Source organism: Rhinatrema bivittatum, chromosome 5 (assembly GCF_901001135.1).
Source record: "Rhinatrema bivittatum chromosome 5, aRhiBiv1.1, whole genome shotgun sequence".
Taxonomy (NCBI): Eukaryota; Metazoa; Chordata; class Amphibia; order Gymnophiona; family Rhinatrematidae; genus Rhinatrema; species Rhinatrema bivittatum.
This window is the reverse complement of record NC_042619.1, coordinates 247,094,295-247,115,306: the sequence shown is the minus strand read 5'-3', so window position 1 is coordinate 247,115,306 and position 21,012 is coordinate 247,094,295. Positions and strand designations below refer to the sequence as shown.

At 44.4% G+C, this 21,012-nt stretch overlaps 1 protein-coding gene across 8 annotated transcripts in view; it reads left to right on the top strand.

Moving 5' to 3' along the window:
* PRKX (protein kinase X-linked) overlaps positions 1-21,012 on the top strand; it is a 426,401-nt gene that overhangs the window by 164,153 nt on the left and 241,236 nt on the right. For all 8 annotated transcript variants that reach the window (XR_003857043.1, XM_029603697.1, XM_029603699.1 and 5 more), the window contains exon 4: positions 10,217-10,336. Coding sequence is in view for 7 of the 8 variants with exons in the window: in XM_029603697.1 (XP_029459557.1) it covers positions 10,217-10,336 (120 nt within the window). In the remaining variant the exon portion in view is untranslated. The remainder of the gene's footprint in view (positions 1-10,216; positions 10,337-21,012) is intronic.

Here is a 21,012-nt window from a genome sequence, read left to right as displayed (position 1 = left end):
AAGATGTATATAAGGCTATGACTTGGAGTTTGGTCCATGTGTTCATATCCCATTACTGTTTTGATAATGACTCCTGATATGACAGCATGTTTGGGCACTTTTTTCGACAGTTAGTCCATTTCCACCACTAGACCCCATTTTTATAATTTCAGGTGTCTTCTCTTCTGTTTAAAAAAAGAGCTCAAAATGTTATGCCACCCAATGATCAGAATTTCCCCAGTCTCTCTTCATACAGTACTATTCAGTATATTGTTTTTAGATATTCCTTTTTCTTAGGACCATCATACATGGCTATATGGCATGTATGTATAACTTTGCCCCTTACTGAGCTCACCATTTAATTATATGTCTACTAAATCTGTTTTTTGTTTTTTTGACAGTGGATTGTGTTTTGAAAACTGAGGTTTCTGCTTTAGTGGGTCTCTCTAATTTCCATTGATTGTCACACTCACTCTCTGTAGATGGCGTTTTTGCCAACAAACTGAACAGCAAAGTGTTTTAAAATGGAGAATAACCTGCAAGCCAATCAGTTTATCCCAGGACAAGCAGGATGCTAGTCCTCACATATGGGTGATGTCACTGATGGAGCCCTCGAGCGGGAAAAACTTCTGTCAAAGTTTCTGTAAAGCTTTGACTGGCACCCAGAGTGCCTACTGAACATGCTCAGCATGCTATGATATTCTCTGCCACAGGTGGCTCTCTTCAGTCTGTTTTTCTTCGCTGCTGTAGGCATCACGGGATAGGAGCCGTTGAGATTTTCTCAACATATTTTTGACAGAAAGTCAAACTTTTCTTGATATTCTCTCACAAGTCTCTCGGGGTATTTTCTTCACCAGCTGGTGAGTACCTCTGTTTCATTTTTCCTTCCTTTCGAGGAAGAAAAATTTTCTCACGAATTCTCATCCCTTTTCGATGGCTGTCGACGGGAAATATGGCTACAGGTTTTAAAAAATGTCCTGTTTGCTCTCGCAAAATGTCTATTACCGATCCGCACATCGAATGTGTGCTTTGCCTCGAAGACAAACATGAGGTAAATAATTGCCCGCAATGCGCCGAGATGACGCCGAAAAGTTGCAAGACTCGATTGGAAAAAATGGAACATTTGTTCCACCTTCAACTTATTCCATCCCCTTCGACATCATCGAAGTCATCTTCGGCTGGAACGACAAAGCGCCTTTTGCTAAAAAAAAATCCTGCCTGGGACCGTCGGGGGATCGTTCCTCGCTTTCGGAGTCATCGACAAAATCCGTCCATACTCAAAAGCTAAAACATAGGCATCGACATCGACTGTCATTGATGTCTGAAATCGCTACTCAGGAATCATCGACGACGAAGTGGCCGCGAACAGAGGAAACATCGGCACCTGGGCCTCATCCTCCGTCTTCGACACCTGACCCTCTGCAGAGCCCTGCACAGGATCTTCCACCTCAGCCTCCGCCACTGCTTACAACTGCTCTGGTACCATCAGTTGTAACGCCGGAATTGTCTGAGATAATCAGACAAGCGGTATTACAGGCTTTCAAGGATCAGCACTTTGTACCGACGGGCTCGTTGATGCCGGAAGATTTGCCGATGCCGGTGGGCCCACTGATGCCGGTGTCTACGTCGACACAGAGGATAACAGACACATCAATGTCTACACCAAGTATAACTACTACATCGATATACACACACCTGCCATCGACCTCTTCGATGCCGAGTACAGTGTTACCACCAGCAGTGGTATCATTGCCGAGGCGCCCACCGTCGACATCGACGTCGATGCCTATTCGAATCCCATCGAGGCAATCACCACAGGCAGAGCCAGAAGTACAAGATATAGCTTTCTTCCAGCGTCTGCTACAGAATTACCAAAATGTCATCGACACTTTGCCAAAAAAAGCAGGAGAACTACCACCTCCATCACGGCCTCTCGATGACCCGTTACCAGGCCCATCAGGACTTCATCTACCTCCAAGATCCGCTGCAAAATCCCCTTATAGGGATGATGACGAGGATTCTTGGGATGACCATGACTCAAACATGTCTTCTGAGGACTTAATGTCGGAGCCATCACCACCTGAGCCCAGAAAAAAGTCCCCACCAGAACACCTATCATTTTCCAACTTCCTTCAGGATATGGCAGACACAATACCTTTTAGGTTAACTGCAGAACAGGACACTAGACAGTATACTCTAGAAGTCCTTCAATTTGTGGATCCACCCAAGCAAGTTTTGGCCATCCCAATTCATGAGGTACTATTAGACCTCCAACATAGGATCTGGGAACATCCATCTACAGTTGCAGCAGTAAACAAACAAGTGGATTCCATTCCGACAGGCTAGACTAGACATCACCAGGAAAAGGGCCTTCTCAGTGGCAGGCCCTCTTCTCTGGAACTCACTACCCAACCCTCTTCGTCTAATATCCAACCCCCAACAATTCAAAAATCATTAAAAACACATTTTTTCCAATTGGCATTCAATACTTCTCCACAAACAACTCAACATCACTCCACAACTTAGTAATCGCTCAATTCCCATATCTTTATTTTTTTTATTTTTTCCTTTACTTCAAATCCCCCCCTCCCCCAAACCGCTACCTCTTGATTTTAACTTGAATTCAGGCCCAGCTCCATTAATAGTCATTTTTGTTAAATATTTTTATTTTTTACCTATAAGGTATATATCAGTTTTATGTATTTTTATAGTATTTTTTTAGTTTCTTTCATTTATTTATTTTTACTTTTATTTTATTGTAAACCGTTTTGACAAGATACCCTGTTTTGAAAAGCGGTATATAAATACTTTTAAATAAATAAATAAATAAATCTAGTACAAACAGCACCTGGATTTCAAAAGACACAACTACCACATCAGTCAGTGGTAGTTGAATCTGCCCAGAAGAAATCAAAACATACACGCCCTCACTCCTCAACTCCACCTGGTAAGGACCACCGCTTCCTTGATTCATTAGGAAGGAAAGTCTATCAGGCTACAATAATAAACTCCAGAATCTCTGCATACCAGTTATACATGACACAGTATCAGAGAGACTTATGGAAGCAGATGGAGGAATTAACTCTTTACCTGCACAGTTTCATGAACAAGTACAGGCCATAGTTAATAAAGGCCTAGAAGCAGGAAAGCATGAGGTGAGAGCGACTTATGATAGCTTTGATACTGCCTCTAGGACTGCAGCTGCAGGAATTACAGCTCACAGGTATGCATGGCTAAAAGCCTCGGATCTCAGGCCTGAGGTCCAAGAAAAACTTGTAGATTTGCCATGTTTGGGAGATAACTTGTTTGGGGATAAAGTCCAAGAAGCAGTTCAACAGTTAAAAGACCACACTGAGACATTGCGTCAGCTGTCCCAGATGCCTCAGGATACCTCTACACAATCACAACGACGCCTACCCCGCAGAGAACCTAGGCGTTCGTACTACAGGCCACGAAGATACTACTCCCAAACTTCCAGGAGTAGATCCACTAGGCCTCAACAACAACGCTCCCAAACAAGACAACCTAGAGCTCCTCGCACGCAACCCCCTCCTCCGTCAGGCCCAGCGGCTGGATTTTGAAATTTCAACCAGAGAGCAAAACCAATCCCAAAACCCTCATCCACACCTGCCAGTAGGGGGAAGAGTATCCCAATTTCATGCAAATTGGCTCAAGATAACATCAGACTCTCCATAGTATCTCAAGGTTATAAACTAAATTTCCTCTCAAATCCACCAGAATCTCCACCGAGTTTCTTCCCACAACAGAATTCTCAACTACTTCAATTACAAGCAGAATTATCCACCCTTCTGAGAGCCAGGGCTGTTCAACCAGTGCCCCGGACTCAGCAGGGCGAGGATTCTACTCCCGATATTTCCTCATTCCAAAGAAATCAGGAGGCCTACGTCCCATCCTAGACCTCAGAAATGTCAAGTTTCTGAGGAAAGAAAAGTTCAGGATGGTTTCTCTAGGCACCATGCTTCCACTTCTTCTAACAGGAGATTGGCTTTGTTCTCTGGATCTCCAAGACGCTTATGCTCACATTCCTATATTCCCTCCTCATCACAAGTACCTGCGTTTCATGGTGGGTCATCAACATTTCCAGTACAGAGTTCTACCATTCGGACTAGCCTCGGCTCCCAGAGTATTCACCAAATGTCTGGCAGTAATAGCAGCACATTTACACAAGGAAAAAGTCCATGTCTTTCCTTATCTAGACTGGCTCATCAGAAGTCAATCTCAGCAAGGAACTCTGGCTTCTCTCAATCGAACAATTACTCTACTTCACTCAATGGGTTTTCTCATCAACTATCAAAAGTCCCATCTCGCACCGTCTCAACTGCTTCAATTCATAGGCGCAGAATTGAACACCATACTCTCAAGGGCCTTCTTACCAAGAGACCGAGCAGAAACACTTTCCCTACTAGCAAATTCGATTCTCTCAAAGACACAAGTAACAGCTCATCAGTTTCTAACCATACTAGGCCACATGGCCTCCACAGTTCATGTCACTCCTATGGCAAGACTTGCCATGAGGGTAACTCAGTGGACATTGAGAATTCAGTGGATCCAAGCCATTCAACCACTATATTCTCTAATTCAAGTAACCCACCAATTACGTTCCTCCCTTCTCTGGTGGGCAAACCAGGACAATTTGTGCAAGGGCCTACCCTTCCAACAACCAGTCCCTCAAATAACGTTAACTACAGATGCATCCACCTTGGGTTGGGGAGCTCACATAAACAATCTCCAGACTCAAGGAACTTGAACACAACTTGAAGCATCTTTCCAAATCAATTTCCTGGAACTTCGAGCTATACGTTATGCATTAAATGCATTCAAGGACTGCCTTTCACACAAAACTGTTCTGATCCAAACGGACAACACAGTAGCCATGTGGTACATCAACAAACAGGGAGGTACGGGCTCGTATCTCCTATGTCAAGAAGCTGCACAGATTTGGGACTGGGCCCTGACACACTCAATGCTCTTCCGGGCCACTTATCTACCAGGCATTCACAATGTAGTAGCAGATCGACTCAGTCGTCAGTTCCAACCACATGAATGGTCCCTGGATCCCTCAGTAGCATCCAGGATATTTCAACGCTGGGGTCAACCGACACTAGACCTCTTTGCGTCACACCTCAATCACAAACTAGACAACTTCAGTTCTCTACACAACCAAAAGAACCAGCCAGCCAGGGACGCCTTTGCTCGCTCTTGGAATTCAGGCCTACTATATGCGTATCCTCCAATACCGCTCATAACCAAAACGCTTGTGAAACTACAACAGGACAAGGGGTCCATGATACTCATAGCCCCGTATTGGCCTCGACAAGTATGGTTTCCCACGCTTCTAGACCTCTGTCACATAACTCAGGATCAGGGTTGGTTGCGCCATCCCAACCTTCAATCCCTTTCCCTGACAGCATGGATGTTGAAAGCTTGATTTTACAACCACTCAATCTTTCCACCAATGTGTCTCAAGTGCTTTTAGCTTCACGTAAACCTTCCACACGTAAGAACTATTCTTCCAAATGGAAAAGGTTTACCTTCTGGTGCAGGCAAAAAGGTATTGATCCTTTCTCCTGCTCCACAGCTTCTCTATTAGACTATTTATGTCATCTTTCAGACTCTGGTCTTCAGACTTCATCTGTTAGAGTACATTTAAGTGCAATCTCAGCTTACCATAATAAGATAGGAGATGCACCTATATCTGCACAACCTCTCGTCACTCAGTTCCTGAGAGGCTTGATGCATCTAAAACCACCAATTCGGCCACCAGTCACAGAATGGGACCTGAACCTGGTATTAACAAGACTCATGTGTTCTCCTTTCAAACCCATTGATTCCTGTGATATCAAATTCCTTACATGGAAGACTATCTTCCTCATAGCTATTACATCAGCTAGAAGGGTGAGTGAGTTACAAGCACTTGTCACGTATACACCCTATACAAAGTTCCTACATGACAGAGTGGTTCTTTGTACACATCCAAAATTCCTCCCTAAAGTAGTTACAGAATTCCACTTGAATCAATCCATAGTTTTACCCACATTCTTTCCAAGACCTTAGACTGCAAGCATGCTTTATCATTTTACATAAATCGCACTGCAATCCACAGAAAATCCACTCAACTTTTTTTGTTTCTTATGATCCAAACAAACCAGGGAAAGCAGTGGGTAAGCAAACTCTATCCACCTGGCTAGCAGATTGCATACAGTTTTGCTATGAAAAAACAGGCCTTCCTCTCCAGGGGCGAGTAAAAGCACACTCAGTAAGAGCAATGTCAACCTCAGTAGCACACTATCGTTCAGTGCCAATCCTTGACATATGTAAAGCAGCAACATGGAGTTCTCTTCATACCTTTGCAGCTCATTACTGTCTGGACAAACAGGGAAGACAAGATTCTGCCTACGGACAATCTGTCTTAAAGAACTTGTTTCCAGTTTAAACCCAACTCCTTCTACAACCAACCTGTTGTGATCTTCGGCTGACTCATTTCAACAGCAATACTCCACTGTTGCCGTCATAAAAATGACTCAGCCTCTAGCTTGCTAATCACCCATATGTGAGGACTAGCATCCTGCTTGCCCTGGGATAAAGCAAAATTGCTTACCTTGCTTACCTAGGACAGCAGGATATAGTCCTCACAAAACCCACCCGCCTGCCCCACGGAGTTGGGTATTTTACATTTTCTTATTTTACTTTTGCTAAAGCTTAATGCTACATACGAGACTGAAGAGAGCCACCTGTGGCAGAGAATATCATAGCATGCTGAGCATGCTCAGTAGGCACTCTGGGTGCCAGTCAAAGCTTTACAGAAACTTTGACGGAAGTTTTTCCCGCTCGAGGGCTCCATCAGTGACATCACCCATATGTGAGGACTACATCCTGCTGTCCTGGGATAACACCTATTACAAGGTAAGCAATTTTGCTTTCTTCCAAGACTCCCTCATTATTGGTGCATAGACATATGTTCATTGGACTACCAACAGTTGCATCTCAATATGCTTCTTTAATAGACTATACCACTTCACCTCTTCATTCATACCTTTTGCATGTCTCAACTTGTAAATCCAAAACTGCTCTCTGTAATTGAACCATGACATTTTATCCCCTCCTTGCCAGGATTCACGTATCTTCTTAATCACAAATTATCTCAGATCATCAAAACTATGCCTGCTGTCCTTACAATGCTGAACATAGGACTTGAATTGTTTAGATTGTCTTGCAGCTGCAGTGTTCAGTCAGACACACTTTAACTGCTCTTGATATGTCCTACATAAATCTTCAAGCTGATTTAAAATCCATATAACTTTGTAGTATGTAATCTTCTCCTAAAACTAGATGTTTTCACTTGTTGCATTCTAGTGTTTACCCACAATGAGAACACATTCCACACAAATAACACCAGATACACTTTCCACTGATTCACCTTTAGTGGTAATGTTGATCTAACTGTTGCGCTGGAAGTGTACCCTTGGCCTGGTGCAGGATTGGTAAGGCCCTTCAGTCGGACTGGGGGGGGGGGGGCCTGCCACCAGGAAGCGGAGCACAGGAGGAGACAGAGGCTAGCTGGAGCGTCACCAATAGCAACCTGGGGTTCCCTCAGGTTGAGCCCTTGGTTACCCGGGCCGCCTGGTCTTAGGTGGGCCTCGCAGGGTCACCTAGAGAGAAAGTTCAAGGGCGTGCCCACCACAAACAAGGGTGCGCAGTCGGTGTGCAAACAAGGGAAGTCCAGAGGTCGCAGGAGGCCAGAAGAGTGTCTGGGTGTATAGCGAGGATCAATGCCAGAGTATCAGTCCAGGATGGTCAGCCAAAGCAGGGTCGGTAACAGAGGTCAATCTGGGCGTAGTCAGATCAGGCAAAGGTCAGATGGCGATCAAGAGAATCAGGTCACATGCAGAGGTCAGGTCAGGCAGCAATCAGAGTAGTCAGAGAACAGGCAAAGGTCAGTACCGTGAGATCAGTCCAAAGGGTACTACCAGGAATGGAGAGACGAAGGAACAGGAGATGCTGGCACAGGTGACGCTGGAACAAAGGAACTGGAACAGGAGACACAGGAACAAAGACATTGGAACGCAGGAAGGCAAACTAGAGACACAGGAGCTCCATTGTGAGGCTGCATTGAGGTGAGCCTGGAACTGGTGGATGGACGGGAGAGGTGAGCAGGACTGGCCGTGGAGCGGACATGGCCGAGAAGTGCAACACTAACTATATGCTGTTTAATATTTCTTCCCCAGTATATATGCAAAACAAGGTTGTTCATTAAAAATAGGTTTATGGCTTGCAATATAACTATTTCCTTATAATTGTGACCACTGGCGACATATAAAATTAACATGTTAGATGTTCACCCTATTTTTTAATAAACTTTAAAAGGTGCTTTAAATAGCGTTTGCCTTGTTACGGGTAGACCAGATGCTAAGGGTCTTGAATTAATTTAGGATAATTATCTAAAGACAAAACTGCACAGGTAATTTAGAAACTAATACAATCATCTTAAATTGCTGTGACTATGTATGTAATTAACATAGCTTACCATAACTTGTTCATCTAAATATTATTGATTAGATCACTAGATGGCAGCATTGCACCATATCTACTTGTACTATATTTTGGCATATTTTTCAAGCACTGAAAAATACTGTTAAATGCTCATAATTATAGAATTAAAAAATTGGTTCATGTACAAGTCGTACACTGTTTTGAAGAAAAAAATTTCAAGGTAAGTAAAAGGAAGCCAAATGAGTTTACATAACCTGCCTTTTTTGACAGCTTGTTAAGTTAAGCAAAACTTTAACATTGACCCTTGCAAATCAACCTAATAAATGAAGGTTGACCGTGCCGCAAATGCGCAGAAGAGAGCAGCTCTACTGCGCATGTGCGGGCAAGCACGTCTGTCTCAGCGAGCGTCAGCTGAATTTACCAACGCGGCGATGAGGAGCGGCGGCGGCCAGTAGCGAGGGAGGGACTGAGTGAGAGGGAGGGACTGAGTGAGAAGGGGGAGTGGGAGGGAGGCGTGGGAGGGAGGAGTGAGTGTGTGGGAGGGAGGTAGGGGTGGGGAAGAGTGAGGGAGAGAGAATGAAGGGGGAGGTGAGACAGAGGGATGTGAGAAAGTGGAAGGGTAAGAAGTTGTGGAGCAGAGAAAAAGGGAGTGGAGGAGGGCTGAGGGAGAGGGGATGGGATTGAGAGAGGGTGGGGAGTGACTGAGGGAAGGGGAGAGAGGTGGGAGTGACTGAGGGAAGGGGTGGGAGGTGAGAGTGAGGGGAAGGAGGCAGTGGGAGACAGAGGGTGAGTAAGACTGAGTGGAGGGAAGGGGGTGAGTGAATGAGGGGAAGGGGGAGTGAGGGAGAAAAAGTGTAGAAGGGTGCTGTGTTTGAAAATGGACTGAAAAAAAAATTTAATATAGCCCGTTTTAACGGGCTTAACGGCTTGTATAATAGATTGTAAGCAAGTAAATTCATGTTTTCACATTTTATTTGTTTAACATGTACATTTGGTCCCTTGAGTCATCTTTTTTTCCCTTAATTTATTCAGTGGACTAAAGTTTTTAACAACTTTTTTTTTTAATTTTGATTCATTATGCAATGGCATATATATGTGTGAGTTCTGAAGGTTCAAGTTCCAAATACATTGTCAGATTTTATAGCGGTTGCTCTGTACATGGAGTATCTAGGCAAATGAACATCTTAAATGCTTGTTTTTAAGCATTACATATAACATTTAAATGGTACACTAAGGTTCCTGTGCTAATGGTCACAATATGCATTAACAATTATTTTTCTGTCCATCTGAGCAGATCATTTATCAAATTACTACCTGCCTTTTTGATTGCATTTTCAACAATTGAGTATGTTTTGCCTTTTTAGGCAGGCTTTTGGATTCTCCATTTCCCCTATTTTAGGAAAGCTTTAAAAAACAAACAAACCCAAAAAACCCCAACCCTCGAGTAATGATTTATTTCACATAAATCACATTTGACTTATTTTATTGGCCTCATTGATGTTTTTGGTCTTCTGAGAAACTTAACACTTTTGTCTTGGTACTGTGAATTTCCCAGTCTGTGCTTCATATGAAGCAGCAGTAGAACTGAACATGAGAAGTACAAGATCTATATGAAGTTCCTCACATTTTGAATTTTCTTTATTTACCTTATATTACTATAGCAATTGGAGGTTTTCAAATTTGAGGATAAATTTGTTGAATACAATTGTATGCTTCTTTCTCTCAGGACATGGACACTGTGTGGGACACCTGAATATCTTGCTCCAGAGGTTATTCAGAGTAAAGGCCATGGAAGAGCAGTAGACTGGTGGGCTCTAGGGATTCTAATATTTGAGATGCTTGCAGGGTAAGTGACTCTTCAGAAATATCAAGTTCTTCAAACTAGGGTAAAAATTTCTCTGAGGACAAGCAGGATGGCAGTCTTCACACATGGGTGCTATCATCTGATGGAGCCCAGCACGGAAAACTATGTCAAAGATATTAGAACTTTTAGTCTCACTGGGCATGCCAATGGCATGCTGTTATACTGCGTGTCCATTCAGGATCTCTTCAATCTTTTTTTTTTTTTTTTCTTGTGAAGCCTGTTGGTTGTAGTTCAAGCGTCTTCTCTTTTTTTTTTTGTTTTGTGCTTTTTTTTTTCATGAATTTTTTTTCTTTAGTTCAGGCTGTCCATCACAGTGTCCCGCAGTCTCATCTCTCATAATTCCCAAGGTAAGGTTTTCTGATGTTTTTCTAAGTTTCCATTTGCTGTTTCTCACAGTAGTGGGGCCTTTGGTGCTCACTGGGCCATCTACCTACCATCACAAATTTCAATTTTTGCATCCCTTTAGTTTTGCTCTGTCAAGTCTAGCAGGTTTCATTTGTGCCCTCAATGCGGCAGGACCCTGTCTGTCATGGACCCCCATGATAGATGTGTCCTGTATATGCAGGCATCACGTCTGTGGGTGCCGCAGATGTGCAGAAATGACCCCTAAAGGATGATGGTCCCAATGAGATCTCACATAATATCTATGTGAGATCTCATTGGGACCACATTGGTATTGGAGACATTGATATCAAAGGACCCCTGAGCTGCACTGTTGGTAGGAGAATCATTGGCACGGGGGGGGGGGGTGGGGGAGGACACTATCGGCGGCTAGTAGGGAACCCGTAGACAAGCTGTCACCTGACTCCTGCTTGAAGAAGGCATTGGGTTCTGCCTCTTTGACCTCAATGCCCAGGAAGCCCCATGTCAACCATCAAGGGAAGCCAAAGAAGCATTGACATAGATGCATGATGCTGGGAGTAGGGATGGTCTGACTCTGGCCGAGATCTCTTCTAAGTGGCACTGTGGCAAGGAGAGCTCATCCTCTGGGCATACCTGGGGCTCATGACAGTCTCCACCAGTTGTGGTTGGCCACCAATTCACCTCTCGGTTCCGAAGAGGATGTGGCTACCCCTCCTGCTTCCCAGTCAGTGTTGGCATCGGCGATTTTTGTGGAGGAACTGGAGCAAAAGAGTCAGCAGGCCATGGAGAATGTCCTGCAGGGTCTCTGTGCCAAGGTCCTGAGAGTACCAAAGCCAGTATCAACAATCCTCAAGCTGCTGCTTAACTTTTTTCAGGCGCTCACTGGCACCAATGCCCCAGAGGGACATCAGGATCGATGGCTGCTAGTCCACTACTGATCTCCTAAGATACCAGAGTTCCTCGGGGTCCAGACCCAAACAGATATCTGCACTGGTCCACAGGCTGATGAGAGAGCACCACGAGAGCCCACCCCTGTGAACCTCAGTGAGTCAGGCTTTCAACATTTCTGGGGGTAAGGCCTCCATTATATCCCCCCTCAAACATCTCTTCCAAGCTGAACAGCCCTAACCTCTGTAGCTTTTCCCTTGTAGGGGAGCCGTTCCATCCCCTGTATCATTTTGGTTGCCCTTCTCTGTACTTTCTCCAGTGCATCAATCTTCTTTGAGATGTGGCGACCAGATTTGAATACAGTACTCAAGGTGTGGTCTTACCATGGAGCAATACAGAGGCATTGTGACATTCTCTGTTTTATAAACCATTCTCTTCCTAATAATAAAATGGAGAATGTCATCAAGTCTCTGTATTGCTCCATGGTGAGACCACATCTTGAGTACTGTATTCAATTCAGGTCACCACATCTGAATAAATATATACACACACACACAAAGTAAGCTTTTCCTACCTTAATGGCTAGATTTTTATAATTCACTCACTTTCACTCACACACAAACCACTCTTCTACTCCAGGCAGAGGGCACATGGCAAACTAGCCTTGGTTGCTTCTGTATGTGTATCCCCTGATTCTGCTAGTAGTGAAGGCTTTGTTGAAGTGCAAAGAAGACCATAATCTTCAAAGCCTCCTTTTGACCAACTTTGACTGAGCATCTCTGAGCGTGTCCATGGTATGTATTATACCATGTATACACTCAGGGTCCGTAAGTCTTTCTTTTTCCGCGGAGCCATGTGGTTGCAGTTAGTCTCACTGTCACAGGTTTTTTGCAAGTTCTATTTTACTATTCTCATGTATTTTTCTTTTCAACATCAGCACAAGGGTCCCACAGTCTTCCTGAGTAGTCTCCCTAGGTAGGTTTTTCAAATGTTTGTGTGCTCATCTGATCTCCATCCAGATCTACAGGAATGACTCACTGAAGTGCCATACACTGAGCAGAATATCTTTGGAGATCATGTTGATGCGGTGGCACAGATCTGAGATTATTGTACAGTGCTACAGCAGCTCTCTCCAGACCCACCCCTCTCTTCTAGAAAGTATGAGAGGTTGGGTAAGAGGAAGCACTTCTTCTGCCCAAGGAAGCACTATCCTTCACCCCCTTGATCCCGCACTCAGCAGGCCCCTCATAACCATTCTCTGCTGCAGAGAGTGCCCAAGCCACAGTCGACATCCCAGCCAACACGCGGGACGAGGTTTTAACTGGACTGCATAGAGCATGGCTAAAATTCCAGTACCCATTCTGGAGGACCTCCTGATCAGGGGTAGGCTGCAGTTCTACATGAATCCATGGCCCAGTTTAACCTCAAATGAGTCCTCAGCATTGTCCAGAGAGGGTACAGATTAAATATATTGGGTGTCCCACTAAGTCGCCCTCAGAGCCTGTCTTGGGGTCACTCGGCACATTAGGCCATCCTCTTAATGGCCAGGGCAGAGGGGGTGAAGATTCTACTCAAAGTACTTCCTTATAAAGAAAACAAGACGACTCTGTCCCATCCTAAACCTAAGGGCCTTGAACGAGTTTGTTAAAGAAAAGTTCAAGATTTCCCTGGTCATTCTGATCCCTTTTCTGCAAAAAGGGGACTGGCTATGCTTTTCATGATCTAAAGGACACCTACATTCAACATCACAATATCTCCATGTCATAGGAAGTATTTCAAATTCATTGTGGGAAACCACCTCCAGTATTGCGAGCCTGAATGGCAAAACACGTCAGCCCAGTGCATCTTCACAAAATGCTTGGCCATAGTGGTGGCCCATCTGCACAGCCTGTGGGTGCATGCGTTTTTCTATCTAGACTATTAGTTTGTCAAGAATGTATCTCAGGCAGGATGTGAGGAGTCCATACGCACAACCATCTGGGTGCTAGAGTTTACCTCAGCCCATCACCTCAATTGGAATTTATTGGAGCTTTGCTAGATACAACTCAAACCAAGGCCTTCCTCATGCAGCAACAAGCCAACACCCTGATGGCTATAGCAGAAGAAGTTCAAGTGTCAGCAGACCTCAGCTTGTCATAAGTTGAAGTTGTTGGGCTGCGTGGCCCCAACAGTTCATGTTACTCCCATGGCACATTCTACATGAGAAAAAACCAGTGCACCTTGAGGTTGCAGTGGCTATAGGACCTTCAGTATTGCATTCAGGTCACCCCGCCACTCTGGGATGCTCTGACCTGGTATTATGAAAATTCCATTCTGGTTTGGGGTGGCCCCTTCCAAATTCCTTAGATTCATCTTGCCCATGGATGTGGCCAACCTGGTTTGAAAGACGCATGTAGATGGGCTTTGCATTTCAGGGCTCTTGGTCCACCCAGAAACATCAATACCAGATAAACTTTCTGGAGCTCCGGGCAATTCAGTATGCTCTATGGACTTTCAGAGATCAGCTGTCTAACAAAGTTGTTCAGGTCTAAATGTGGAATCACTTGGCAGTGTTTTACATCAATCTGCAGGGAGGCACAGGTTCATATCTCCTGTGTCACTGTTGTGTTCGTGCCTCTTCTCGCGCCTTGCTCCATCCTCTGTACCTGGGATGCGACTCCCTTTGGCTCTGACGGACAGTGCAGCCGCGGCTTCTCTCCGCCTCTTGGTCCCGGTTCCCCCGGGCTGGCCTGACGCTACGGATACGCCATGTTCCCGATGACATAAGGGCGCGCGCGCACTCCAGACTTTGTACCAGCAAGGGCGCGAACCTCGGGGGCGTGTCGTCCCCCCCCACACCCCCGTAGTGACGTCATCCATTTGCACTTTAAAAGGTCTTTGTTTGCTAACCTCTAACAAGTTAGCAAGGAACTCTATCGGGACTTGCTTCAGCAGTCCACTATACTTGCAACAACGATCCGAGTCAGCCGGGGAACCCGTCCCCACTGCTCGGTCTTTTCCAACTTACCAGGAGTACACGCTCCACGGGGGCTCCGTTCTCTTGATTTCAGATTGCCAGAACACTCGGAAGACCCCTCAATTCCTGGAAGTGATCGCGGACGAGAACACAGTCGCTCCACGAGGGCCTACATTCCTATTGCTCTGAAGACTCCCTTCCGTCCAAGACGCTATCGCAGGTACAGAGATCAAGAGTTACATTGGCAAGATTACAGATAGGAACCGGTACTCGCTCCACGAGGGCCCATGTTCCTAGAATCTTATACAGACTCTCTTCTACTCTAGAAGCCATTTCATATACAGCAATTGTGAGTTTTTATTACAGACTGTTTGTGGGATCCAGTGCTCGCCTACAGCTCCTGTTCCTGAATGTACTGAAGACTCTCTGTGGCATAGAGACCATTGCAGACATCTACTATTGTGAGTGTACCATCTTGTATCCTTTACCCTGTCTACTCACTACTTCTAGTCTCTCTCTACAGCTCAGCGACCGAGAGATTATATTCCAGTATCAGAAGGACTTCGGCCTTGCCGGACTCAACGACTCACTACTGCCACCTCTGGTGGTTCAGCTTCCAGTCTAATAAAGAACTATTGTGTTTATCTCATATTCTAGCCTAGCTGGTGGTTCCTCACATGATCTCCTCCTGGGGGCGCTGTCATCTGCCATCGGCCCAGGGATTCTCCATTTCCTCCAAGTGGTCATTCCTTTCACTATTGTCACCTTGTGGGAGCCAACCACTACAGACCACTGACTCCGCTCACGGAAGTATTATATAGACAGCTCCTCCTCTTTCTCTGAGACTTGCCAGCAGCTTATATATATATATATATATATATGTATAGTATATACTATACTATACTATACTATCATGCCCCCCGCTACTCCGTAGCGGGGGGCATGATAGATTGCGATCTCAATAGCGAAGTACTATATACCTATTGCCAACTCCTCTTCCTTGGAGAGTTGATCCATAACAGATTGCTACTCCTTAGCAGATTGATACAGCTTGCTACTTCCTTTCCTTACAGGAGCATCTAACAGCAGTTTGCTAACAGAATTACAGATAGCTAACTCCTCCCCTCTGGAGGAGCAGGTCATGTCATATCGCTACTCCTTCCCCTTTCAGGAGCACAGCAGAACAGCTTGCCAACTGCGCCCTCCTGGCGGACTGAGCGACAGCAGATTGCTAACTCCTCCCCTCTGGATGAGGCAAGTGTAACAGATTGCTAGCTCCTCCCTTTTGGAGAAGGAGAGCGTAACAGTCACGAGGTGGTTCAGCTATGGATTTGGGCCATTTCTTGTGGGATGGTGCTTAGGGCCACTTATCTGGTTGGTATGGAAAACAGGTTGATGGACTGACTGAGTAGCAAATTGGATCTTCTGCCTCTGAGGCACCTGGAAGTAGATCTATTTGTGGCTCCTTGGAACAATGTACAGGGCAATGTACAGGGCGCTCGATGTACAGGGCACAGCAAGCTAGCCTTGGGTGCTTTTTCCATTCATTGGAGCCAGGGATTTCTGTATGCATATTCTCCAGTTCCACTTGAAGCAAAGACTTTTGAAGCTTAGGAAGGATGGGGGGCGGCTATTATCCTCATAGTCCTCTATTAGCTGAGACAAATCTGATTTCCACTGTATTTGGAGATGTCCATTCAGGAACCGATCAGGCTGGGGTTTTCCCCAGATCTCATTACGCAGGCTTAGTGCAGGTTGCATCATCCCAACCTCCAGTCCCTCTCGCTCACAGTTTCGATGTTGAGAGGTTGATTCTGCAACCAATTAGCTTTCAGATGATATATCTCAGGTCCTCTTGGATGCCAGAAAGTCTTCCACTAGAAAATCCTCTGCATTGAAGTAGAGGAGGTTTGCTGTGTGGTGTGAGCATGAGCCCTTAGATCTGTTCTTCTGCTTCACACAAAAACTGCTTAACTACCTTCTACACCTCTCAGAAGCTGATTTTTAAGATCAACTTGGTTAGGATTCACCTTAGTGTAATTGGTGCTTATCACTGTGTAAAAGTTAAGCCTATCTTTGTACAGCCAGTAGCTGTATGTTTCATGTGGGGTCTGCTTCATTTGAAATCTCTCATCACACCTCCTGCTGTGTCCTGGGCCCTCAATGTGGTTCTTTCCCAGCTGATGAAAGCTCCCTTTGAGCCACTGCACTTCTGTAACCTGAAGTACTTGACTTGGAAGGTTGTATTTTTGGTGACAGTCACTTCTCATTAGGGTCAGTGAGCTTCAGGCCTTATCCACTTTACACACAGTTTTTTCATAAGGTGAGTACACAAGACCACCCTAAGTTCCTGCCTAAAGTGATATTGGAACTCCATCTTAACTAGTCTATCATTCATCCAACATTTTTCCCCAGGCTTCATTCTCACCAAGGTGAACAAGCCCTGCACAGTTTGGACTGCAAGAGAGTCTTGGCCTTCTGTTTTGAGCAGTCAAAAGCCCATAGAAAGTCTACTCAGGTTTTTTGTTTCTTTTGATCAGAACAAGTTGGGGATTGCTGTTGCAAAACACTCTCTAATTGGCTAGCAGATTATATTTCCTTCTGTTATGTTTGGGCAGGTTTGAATCTTGTGGGCCATGTCCAGGCTCATTCTGTCGGAGTCATGGCAGGGTCTATGGCTCACTTGCAATCAGTCCTCATGGAGGAGATCTGCAAGACTGTGAAATGGGAGTTCTCTCCACTCATTCATATTACACCAGTATTTGGACAGGGTTGGATGACGAGATAGCAGATTTGGCCAGACTGTCCTTTGGAATTTGTTTGAGGTGTATAACCAAACTCTGTTCCCACCTAGAGCCCATTGTTTTTGTTCCAGGTTTTTATTTGTGCATGTTGGTACTGTTTGTTTTTGTTCCCCTTTTTTATTGGAGGCCGGGAGTAGCTAGGGATTCACCTATGTGTGAGGACTGCCATCCTGCTTATCCTCTTGAGAAAGCAGAGTTGCTTACCTGTATCAGGTGTTCTACAAGGACAGCAGGATGTCTGTCCTTACGAGACCCGCTTACCTCCCTGTAGAGTGGGGTCTCCACTCTATGGATTTATCTTAGCTAAATTATTAGACCAAGGGATGCAAGGTATAATGCATGCTGTGGGTGTGCTCAGAGAGGCTCACCAAAGTTCTAGAAGCTGACATACGTTTTCTGTGTCTGGCTCCATCAGATGGTCACCCATCTGTGAAGACTGGCATCCTGCTAGTTTTGAAAAACACTTCTTACAGGTATGCAATTTTGCTTTACAACTCCATGAATTATGTTCATTCTAGACAAAAATCTTTTGAATGAACTTAAATGTATTTTTATTTTAATTATTGTATTGGTATCGTAAAATTTTCTGATTCTTTGGACAAGGGTTACTGCTCTACAGAGCAAATATAAAATACTTCTAATATGTAAAATTGACTTGTCTGTGACCTGTCTGGATTAGCAGATTTTATTTTATATTTTTGTATCTATTAAAATGGGCTTACAATTTTTTTACAAATCTCAAACTTTAGCACGTTAATAATGAAAAAATCTTATAAACAAATATTTACAAATTATTTGATATCAGCGGTATTGCACAATAAAGTAATCATAGTGTTCTGAATTGAAACAACTGGAAGAATTAAGAAATTGAAATCTAGGACCGATACTCAAACATTACTTAGCCAGATAAGTGGTGGCCGCTGAATATCCGTCTATGTTCAGCAGTCGCCACTTAGCTGGATAAGTCACGTATTTGGCTAAGTAGTTAGCCGGATAGTCAGTGGGTGGACACTTACCCAAAAAAGTAGTGATAATCTGACTTATCTGGTTAACTGGATAAGTTAGATCTGCTTCATAGAGGTCAAAACTTAGCCACATAAGACTTATCCAGCTAAGTAGTGGCAAATACAGCAGAATAGCCATGCAGCTGAATATTCCATGTAAGTTAGTCAGATAAGTAAGTCTTATCTGGCTAACGTACTTAGCTAGCTGAATATTGACCTGCTAGAATAATATTAGTATAAATAAACTGCATCTTGGTGGTCACGTGATCATTCTGGGCCAGTATTGAGAAAGCCGGTGAGTGGACAAGTATTCTGTTTCTTTTAGCCAGATAACTTAAATGTTACTGGATATCTTTTAAATATCATCTTTTAAGTATCTGGCCTCATATCGCTGGATAACTTTGGCACTAGCTGTATTCAAAAGAATATAGCCAGTTAAGTGGAGCTGCAGGTTTTAAAATAAAGAAGAAAGACACTATCATTGCTATCCCCCTCCCCACCCGAGCTCAAAATCCTGGGCCGTGCCTGCAGTCCCCCTCTCCCAACCAAACCTATCAATCTAATTTGATAGTTTATTTGATTTGGTGTTGGCTTCTCACTCCCCAGTTCTGTTAATATTCAACTAAAATTTGCCCTCCTCCCCCTCACTTCATTCCATCCCCACCCCTAATCCTCCCAGTAGGTGTTCAGCTTTTATCATGGTAGCAGCCTAATGCAAACAGGGCCAATGCTTGTAGTGTTGCTAGGGGAGGTATGCTGGAAGCTTAAGCTTCACTGAAGGTACTGTGATGTCGGCTTAAGATGTACAGTTTAAAGCTACTGGGAGGGGATGGGGGAACAAGTGGGAAGGAGAAGGGGTGCCTGGGAGGAAACATTTTGGTTGAAATTTGATAGGGCCAGAGAGCGGATGGGGAGGAAGAGTGAGGGACAAGGCTGACATGGGATCAAATCAATAAAAGGGTTGGAGGGAGGAGCTGCTAATTTGGCCCAGGATTTCAAGATCATGGTGAGTGGGGGGAGGGCAACAATAAAGGGCCACTAGGCCTGCAAACTTCACTTTTTTTTTTTTTTTTTTTGTAAACCTTTAACTCTACTTAAGTCAACTTTTTAAAACTTAGGACACATATCTGACTAAATTATAGCCGGATAACTTATGTTACCATGCTGGTTTACTCATAAAGATGAGATAAAGCTAAAATATTTGATTTCTAGTTTTCTGCGGTGAGCTGTGGTAAGAAGTGTTGCGTCCGGACTCAGACTGCTTCGTCCCATATTCCTCACTTCTATTTCTGCTTTCTCCAACAGCCTCGGGAGAATGGCATCTGTAGCACTCCTTGGCGTCCCGCAATGTTCTACCTGAGGGGCTCCTAGGGTGCGCGCGCACGCCTCAAGTCTTTACTGCAGTATTGGCGCGAAGCTCGGGGGCGTCCCCCTCGAGTGACGTCACTGCTTCTGACTATTTAGCCTGCCCATTTGCTAACCACCATTGAGTTTAGCAAGGATTGGATTTGTCCGGTCTTAGCTGCTCTGCCACTTCTCACTGCTGCTGGAAGCTCTCTACACCCTCCGGGGTTCTACTAACTTAGATATCCACTCCTCGGGGGCCCTTTGCTTATTTCTAGGTGCCTATCCTGAATCCAGGTACTCACTCCTCGAGGGCCTGTGTTGTCTATCCTGGTGCCTGCTACCAACTCTTCTGCCTGCTGGGAACTCTATCATTACAGCTACAAGAGATTGAGTAATAACATCTCCAGTCTGTCTCACCTACAGCTCCTCATTGAATACCTGCATTGGAGCCTTACACCACCATTGTGGGACGGGTCTCCTCCGCCAAGGATCCCAGACTGTTGCTACAGAAACTCCTCTCTACTGCCACCTCTGGTGAACTCTACAAGCTGCATATTAAAGTTATTATCTCTGTGTTTGTGCATCTGAGTCTAGCCTGGTGCTACAGTTCCCTGCGGGGCTCCTCCCCATGGGGAGTCTCTATCACTGTTGCCCTAAGAATCCACCAAACACCTCAAACATAACAAGAAGAATTGGTTACCAGACATTAATGGTAGATAAAGCTCATGATCGAATAAGTGGTGAGGTGGAACAACAGTTGGCCAAGTTAAAAGGAGCTATTACAAAGGCAACAAATCTATATGTTAGAAAAGTAAATGAGTAAGAGGAAAAAGGAACCAATCTGGTTCTCTAAGAAGGTGGCTGAAAAACTAAAGCAAAAAGAATAGCGTTCAAGAATTATAAAGGATCCCAAAAAAAGGAACACAGGGAAGAATATCTGTTAAAATTGAAGATGAAGAAAGAAATAAGGAAAGGAAAGCAAAGAAAGGATGGCCAAAAAGGTAGTGAGGAGTGAGAGAAATGAGGTCAGAAGTGGTATAGTGAAATTGAAAGGTGTGTAGAGTGACAAAGAAATGGCAGAAATATTAAATACTTCTGTTTGGTATTCACTAAAGAAGGACCTTTGCTTGTTAACAAGTGTAGATGGGGATGGAGTATTTATTTATTTATTTATTTTTATTATACCGAGTTTCATGATAGGAATCACATCAACCCGGTTTACAATTAACAATGTGAGTAAAATGAGTAGATGAAACTCCATTTACAGTAGATGAAACTCCATTTACAGTGAGTAGA